This window comes from Lipotes vexillifer, unplaced genomic scaffold (genome assembly GCF_000442215.2).
Source record: "Lipotes vexillifer unplaced genomic scaffold, Lipotes_vexillifer_v1.1 scaffold1329, whole genome shotgun sequence".
Lineage (NCBI taxonomy): Eukaryota > Metazoa > Chordata > Mammalia > Artiodactyla > Lipotidae > Lipotes > Lipotes vexillifer.
Window position 1 is genome coordinate 1,028,939 of NW_006797566.1, and position 8,479 is coordinate 1,037,417.

Here is an 8,479-nt window from a genome sequence, read left to right on the forward strand (position 1 = left end):
TTCAGCAGGTCCATGTGGCTACCTACACTGAACACAGTATGTTGAGTGCTGATGAAGACTCACCTTCTTCTCCTGAAGACACCTCGTATGATGATTCAGACATACTCAACTCCACAGCGGCTGATGAGGTAACAGCCCATCTGGCTGCTGCAGGTAATGTTTGTATTGGGAGCTCTTCATTTTTGGCTTAACTCTGATACTGTGCTTATCTGAAAGAACCTAGGATACAGGCACTCACATTTATTGTCATATCATATCTTCATTATTTCTTTTTAAACCTTAAATTTATAACTTGTACCTGTATTACACTGAGACAAGTTCCAGGCTCATGTACTATTAGTGATAAAAACTTTGGTTTTGTTTTTTACTCCATTCCAGCACTCTTCCCTTTTTTTAAAAAAATTCATTCATTTATTAATTAATTTTTTTTTATGGCTGCATTGGGTCTTCATTGCTGCACGTGAGCTTTCTCTGGTTGCCACAAGCGGGGCCACTCTTCATTGTGGTGCATGGGTTTCTTATTGCAGTGGCTTCTCTTTGTTGCAGAGCACAGGCTCTAGGTGCGTGAGCTTCAGTAGTTGTGGCATGCGGGTTCAGTAGTTGTGGCTCGCAGGCTAGATCACAGGCTCAGTAGTTGTGGCACACGGGCTTAGTTGCTCTGCAGCATGTGGGATCTTCCCAGACCAGGCCTCGAACCTGTGTCCCCTGCATTGGCAGGCAGATTCTTAACCACTGTGCCACCAGGGAAGTCCCCTCTCTTCACTTTTAACTCAAGCATTTAGTCCATTTACATTAAATGTAATCACTTATATATTTGGGTTTAAATTTATCATGTTTACTGTATGCTTTCTCTTTGTCTCACTTGTTCTGTTTACTTTTCCTTCAATTTTCTTTTGGAGTGATTGAAAAGTTTTTTTTTTTTTTCATTTTTTTCTTCTTAGTTTGGAAGTTATACATACTTTTGCTATTAGTGATACACCTAGAAATATACACCCCTCACTTATTTCAGAGTCTTATGTAAGTGGTACTTTTGTTCTTATTAGGGATAATGCAAGTTTCTTAGAACACTTGAATTTCATTCCCCTGCTTCTGACCTATATGCTGTTGTTGTCCTGTGTGTTAATTCTTTGTATATTTTAAGTCCTATATGACATTATTTTTGTTTTATACATAGTCAATGTTAATTTTCCCCCTTATATCCCACTTGCCTTCTGAGAATTTTTCTTCTGCCTAAAAATTCCATTTTATTTCCTTCAGCATGGATCTGCTAGTAGTAAAGTCTCTTCGTTTTTGCTTACCGAGAATGTCTTTATTTAACCTTCAGTCTTGAAGGATGGTCTCCCTAGGTGTGGAATTCTAGGTTGGCAGTTATTTTCTCTCCTCATATTGAAGATGCTATTCCACTGTCTCTGGTTTCCATTCTTGCTTTTGAGCATTCAGCTCTTTCATTCTAACAGCTGTTCCTTGGAAGGTTATCTCCCACACAGACCCCTCCTCCACTGCTTTTAAGATTTTCTCTGTCTTTAGTTTTTGTGATATAGCTGGCTCTGGATTTCTTCTCATTTATCCTGTTTACAGTTCCTTTAAACATCTTGAATCTTTGGATTGATGTCTTTCATCAATTCTGGAAAATCTTAGCCATACATTTTGCTTCAGTTTTGCGTCCCCTCCATTCCATCTCTTTTCCTTCTTTGACTCCAATTAAATATATTAGTCTTCATATTGAAGCCTTTATGTCTCTTTCCTTCTGTTCTGTATTACTACCCTTTTGTCTCTTCATGCTTCATTCTATGTAGTTTCTGCAGACGGTCTTCCAGTTGATTAATTTTTTTCTTCAGCTATGTCTAAGGTGATTTTAAGTCTGTCCATTGAGTTATTAGTTTTGGTAATGGTTTTGTTTTCTAGTTTTAGAATTTCTAGTGTTTTTTTGCCTCCCTCCCAAATTTGCAGTATTACAGTTTTCAGTTATTATAGAAAAAAAAATTTTTTTTTGTTAATATCCATGAGTAAAGTAAGCGTTATGATTTCGCAGGCCATTTGGTCATTTTACTTTCTGAAGTACCTATGGGTCTGTTCCTGTGATATGTTACTAGTGCTGTTTCTTGTTCACGTTGGTTTTTCTCTTCACTTATTGGTTATATTTGGATGAATGCTGGATGTGTGTGTGTTTGGAAAACCATTTTTAGAAATAATTTGGGAACTAGAATAATATTAATCCGCCTCTAGAGAGGATTTTTGTTTGCTTCTACCAAATGCCTGAGGGCACTAGCAATCCTGGATCATCTTAATCCAGTTTAAGGTTTTGAGGTTTTCTTTTTTTGTGTGTGTGGTACGCGGGCCTCTCACTGCTGTGGCCTCTCCTGTTGCGGAGCACAGGCTCCGGATGCGCAGGCTCAGCGGCCATGGCTCACAGGCCCAGCCGCTCCGCGGCACGTGGGATCTTCCCGGACGGGAGCACGAATCCGTGTCCCCGGCATCGGCAGGCGGACTCTCAACCACTGCACCACCAGGGAAGCCCAGGTTTTGAGGTTTTCTGGGCCTCTAAATGACTTAAAGCTGAGTGATATTTTGTATCATTCTCTTTGCTATTTACATTGTATATTTAGCACTGTGTGGAAGACTACATGTAGACCATGCCTGGATGGGTCTAATATTGTATAAGGAACACTGATGTTAGAAGATATTTAGGAAAAGCTGGACAGGAAATCAATGATCAGAAATGGCCAAAATACTACATTTTTTTCGTTTATGCTGTATTTAAGGTGAAGAAGACAGCTGCAATGAAAATAAACTTACTCCTATCAGGTGTTATCTACTGTGTATTTCTGGAATGGTGAATTTAAAAATAAGCCTTAGTGACAAAACACACATAAAATGTTTGTGAAATATTTTTTTTGAAATTTTTATACTTCCCAGAAGAGGGCAGCCTAACATAATAAATCCAGTTCAACTTCTTTCCTAGGAAGGAAGATGCTTTTGAGGCACAGTTTTACGACATTACTGTACTGCACTGTCATAGTTTTAAGATTAGCAAAGAACTTTAACCCTTTCATGTGGCAGATGTGGAAACTGAGGCCCAACTGGTAGATATGATTTACCACTGAATCATTCAACAGTTATTGAGGAATTATCAATATTATATGCCTTCTATTATTATATATAGATACTGTGAACAAAGACTGGCAAGAGCTTGCTCCTAAAGGAGCTTACAGACCAGTGGTGGAGAGAAGGGTACAAATAATAAAGTAAAATAATTTCATAAAGCACTGATGGCTCTGAAGAATATAATGAAGTGTGAGGTAAACGGAGCAGGAAGGGTAGCTGGTTACTGCTTTTTCTAATCCTATTTCCTTCTCTCCCTCTACTGAAGTAACCACTATTCTGAATTTGGTCTTTATCATTCTCTTACATGTCTTTCATATTTTTTTGTATGTGTATGTATCAGTAAACAATATTTAACATTGTTTTTGCATGTGTTAAATTGTATATAAATGGTATCACTGATATTTTTTGTCTAACAGTGTTTATTTCATTCAGTATTATTTTTCTGAGATTCATTTATGTTGATAATGTGGCTAGATGTTTTCATTTTGACTGTTATTTAGTATTCCATTCATTATCTAAGTGTGTTGTATATTGGGAGAACACTTAGGTTGTTTATAATTTTTTGCTATTTACAATTGCTGCAAATGAAAATTATTTTATATGTTTTCTTTTACACATTGAGAGATCTCTTGGCTTTGGTTTTCAAAGTTCTTTTGACAGTGTCCCACAGTAATACATTGTGATCTAGAATAAACAGATGCACATATAACTAACATAACAGTTTCTCATGAAGCAATACTTACTCCTCCTGCAAGTGACACACTCTCATGTGTTCTAATCTCTTCATTCCATTTTATTAAAAAAACAGAAACAAAAACTACTCATGAGCCACCAACAGGTGGAAATCCGCAGTTTGAAAAGCACTGCTTAAAAAAACAAAACAAAACAAAAACACTGCTTGAGGGTATAACCAGGAGGGGAATTGGAGGGCAAAGATAGGCACATTTTCAACTTTACTAGATATTCCAAGTGTCTTTCCAAATAGTTTTATTCATTTGCATTCCCACAAGCAGTGTACTAGAGTGCCTGTTGCTTCTCATCCTCACCACATTTGATATTGTCAGTTGTTTTTCATTTTTGCCAGTCCGATGGGTATGAAACAGTGTCTCAGTGTTGGTTTAATTTGCTTGTCTGAGCAAGAGGTTCCAGCCAGTGAGGAAAGACAAAATAGAACATCATCTCAGAACTTTATTGACTATTAACTTTTCTTATTTTGCATATTTCCTTTGTCCATTTTCCAAATGTGTTGTCTTTTTTTATTTTTAAGAGTTATTGGTATTTTTTTAATACTAGTGTTTTCTTGGTAATATGTATTGCAATTATCTCCTAGTTTGTTGCCCACTCCCTCCCCAATTTTTTGTTATTTCTTTTTGTCCATAAAGGTTTTGATTTATATTATTGTGAAATTATTAGTGTTTTATCTTACAGTTTATGCTTTTGGAGTCTTGTTTAAGCAGTTCCTTAACCCTGAGTTTATAAATACTTTCCAGTAGTTTATTGTAGAAGTTATAAAGTTTATTTTTGTTGTTTTATTGATGTTTTTGTTTTATATTTAGGCCTTTAATCCACCTGGAATTTATTTTCATGTATAGTATGATGTATGAATCTACTTTCATTATTTTTCCATGCAGACAGTCAGTTGCTCCGGCACCATACTTTTAGTTGTCCATCCTTTTCCCACCTCTGTCTTCTGACACAGAAGGGTGTTTGTGAACTCTCGAGTCAGCTGTGTTGGTTTATTTGCCTTTCAGTCAGTTCCACTCTGTCTTAAAGACTGTAGCCTTATAGTAACTACTGATACTTGGTAGGATGAGTGCCTCTGCCTCCTTTTTAAAATCTTCAGAAATTGTTTTGGCTATTCTTAGGCCTTTGCACTTCCATTTAAAATTTAGAATAACTATCAAGTTCCACACAAAAAAATGGGGATTTTTATTTAAAATGCATTAATTAATTTAGTTAAGCAGCTTTATTCATAAAACCTAAAACTAGAAATAGCCAAAGTGACCATCAGTAGAATAATGGATAAACTGTGGTTTATTCATACTCTGGAGTATTACTCAGCAATAAAAAGGAACAATCTACTGATACATATAACAACATGGACGAATCTTAAAAACATTATTCTAAGTGAAAGAAATCTTACACAAAAGGGTAGATACTGTATGATTCCATTAATTTGAAGCTCTAGAAACGGCAAAACTAACATAGGGTGAAAAAACAATAATTGTGTTCTTATGGTGGGAGGTACCGTGGGAACTGATTGGGAAGGGACATGAGAGAAATTTTGTAGTGATGATACTACTATATATCTTAGTAGGGGATTGGGTTTCATAGTTGTATGCATTTTTCAAAATTTATTGAATGATTTGTACATTTTGTAATATGTAAATTTTACCTCAAAAGAAAAAAATTGTGAATAAATATTAAACTCTAGCTAATGATATTCCTACTGAAGTATTTAGGGGGATCATACTGCAGTTTACTTTGAAATGCATTATTAAAAAACCAATATGGGTTGATGAACATGTAGAAAGATGGATAGTTACATATACTAAAATGTTAATGGTAGAATCTAGGTGGTAGATATATGAATGTTCACTGTAAAGGTCTTTCAACTTTGCTATATATGTTAAAGTTTTTAAAATATATTTTAAAGTTTTAATAGTAAAATGTTGGACTCCCACAACTCATTAGCATAACAAATAACCTGATTTTAAAATGGACAAAGGACTTGAATAGACATCTCCCTAAAGACATACAAATGGCCAACAAGTAAGTGTATGAAAAGATGCTCAACATCACTAATCATCAGGGACATATAAATCAAAACCACAGTTAAGATACCACCTCACCCCTGTTAGGATGGCTCTTAATCAGAAAACCAAAAAATAAGTATTGGCGAGGATGTGGAGAAATCGGAACCCTTGTATGCTGTTGGTGGGAATGTAAAATGGTTCAGCCCCTGTGGAAAACAGTATGAAAGTTCCTTAAAAAATTAAAAATAACAGCTACCATATGATGCAGCAATTCTACCTATGGATGTTTATTCAAAAGAATTGAAGTCAGGATCTCGTAGAGATATTTGCATTCCTGTATTCATTGCAGCGTTATTCACAGTAGTCAAGATGTGGAAACAACCTAAATGTCCATTGACAGATGAATGGATAAAGGAAGTGTGGTATGTATATATGGAATATTATTCAACCCTTAAAGAAAGAGGAAATCCTACCGTATATGACAACATGGATGAACCTTGAGGGCATTATGCTAAGTAAGATACACCAGGTCAGAAGGACAGGTACTGCATGGTTCCACTTATATGAGGTATCATATTCAAACTCTTAGAAGCAGAGAGTAGAATGGTGGCTGCCAGGAGCTGGGGTGTGGAAATGGGGAGTTGCTGTTCAACAGCATAAAGTTTCAGTGCTGCCAGATGAATACGTTTCTAGAGATCTACTATACAACATTGTGCCTATAGTTAACAGTACTGTACTGTACACTTAAAATTTTGTTAAGACAGTCGATCTCATGTTAAGTGTTATTACCTCAATTTTTAAAAAATTAAATGTTGGAAAAAATGCATCAATAAGATTTTTTTCCTCTACCAGCTGTTTATGATGGAAAGGAAGGTAAAAGGCATTAATTTATTTTTTAATTACTTTGGGGCTCTTTAGATGGGTTTATTTAAGTCAGACTGAGTATACTACTAAACAACATGTAGAGAGGCTCATCTAGATTAAAATAGAGAGGCCTATTTTAATTGCGCCACTTATAGAACATATATGCCAGGATAACGTGAGCACTTAAACCTAATTTTTATTTAAGCCTTTTACAGGGTTCACAAATAGGGATGAAGGTGGATTGTCGGGATTTTTCTTTTGTTTAAAAAAAGGAATGCCCTTGATATGTTGAGATTGCATGAATCGGAGACTGTAATAATTCCTTGAGGCCTACCCTTTCTTTCAGTTATAGTTTCAGGGCAAACCAGACCAAATTTTATTAACATTTTTTCCTTAGAGTGGGACAGTTTTCATCTCTTTCCTGCCAGGATGCTTTCATCAACATGACCTTGGGGTCAACAGCTCCATTTAGGGCATAATTCTCAGATATAGAAAAAAAAAATTTCCAATTAAGATGGTATCCTTCTAGATATTTCTCTTAATATGGGGTGTGGTGGTATTGGAGTTCCAGGTATGAGTGATTTTCTCTAACTTCCTTAACTTGGCAGTTTCTTGGAGTAATGGATGGAGGGACATGGGGATGGAAACGAAATTTGAAATCTGTGACTTTTGTTTTGGCAAACTGTTCCTCTCAATGCTGCAATTTCATCTAGCACCTTTGAGAATATTGCCTTAACAGTATGGGTATGCTGACAAAACAAAACAAAAAAACACATTATATAAAATTCAAGCTGGTGTGTGGCGGGGAAGTATAAGTCATTTACTTTTTAAAAAGATTTGTTGTAGGTTTTAATGGTAAACTAAAAAATGATCCATGTTGAACAGTGGTGAATTATATTGATATCAGGAGTATCTGTATTTATTGATAACATATGAGGAAATAAGTGCTACTTTTTTGTACCTCTGATTGTTTTCTGCCTTGTATAGCTAACAGGCTCTGCCTAATCTCAGCGCATCCCTTCTTATTTCAGGTCCTGTGGGAATGGCTGCTGCTGCTGCTGTGGCAACAGGAAAGAAACGGAAACGGCCTCATGTGTTTGAGTCTAATCCGTCTATCCGGAAGAGACAGCAAACACGTTTGCTTAGGTGAGGGCTTCCTTTCTCATATTGTTGCTGTTCCTCAAATACTTTATGGAGTGGATGACAGAGTTAGACTATACCTTATTAGGTTCATCAAGTGACACCAAGTTAAATTCTTTGATGACAGAATTAGACTTTAAAGTACTCTTACAAGATAAATAAATGAAACTAGAAGTATGAGTAACAGATGAATAGTATCACATTAATTCATTCAGAGAAAACTTATATGCCTGCTATGTGCCAGGCATTGTTCTAGGCCTTGGGACTATAACAGTTAACAAAATAAATTCCCTTAACGAGCTTATATTCTAGTGGAGGGAAAAGGAAAATAAACAGGTATGTAATACGTCAGATGAAGCAAGTGCTATGGGGAAAAACAAAGCAGAGTAAGGAAAATAGAAAGGTTAGGGGATTAAGGGGGATATAGTAGTTTCTCTTTTTCTATAGGAATGGTCTTCTTTCATAAGCCAACCTTTGAACAGAGACCTGAAGTAAGTATAAGGGCAACCATGTTGATGTCTAGGGGAAGAACTTTTTGGGCAGAGGGAATAGTAAGAGCAAAGGTTCTGAAGTGGGAAGGAATGTGTTAGACATGTTTGAGGAACAACTAGGGA

At 36.0% G+C, this 8,479-nt stretch overlaps 1 protein-coding gene across 1 annotated transcript in view; it reads left to right on the forward strand.

The window, feature by feature from the left end:
* Window positions 1-8,479, forward strand: part of NRF1 (nuclear respiratory factor 1) — an 89,545-nt gene that overhangs the window by 399 nt on the left and 80,667 nt on the right. The window contains exons 2-3 of the mRNA XM_007469707.1: window positions 1-153; window positions 7,757-7,871. Of these exons, the coding sequence (XP_007469769.1) occupies window positions 1-153; window positions 7,757-7,871 (268 nt within the window). The remainder of the gene's footprint in view (window positions 154-7,756; window positions 7,872-8,479) is intronic.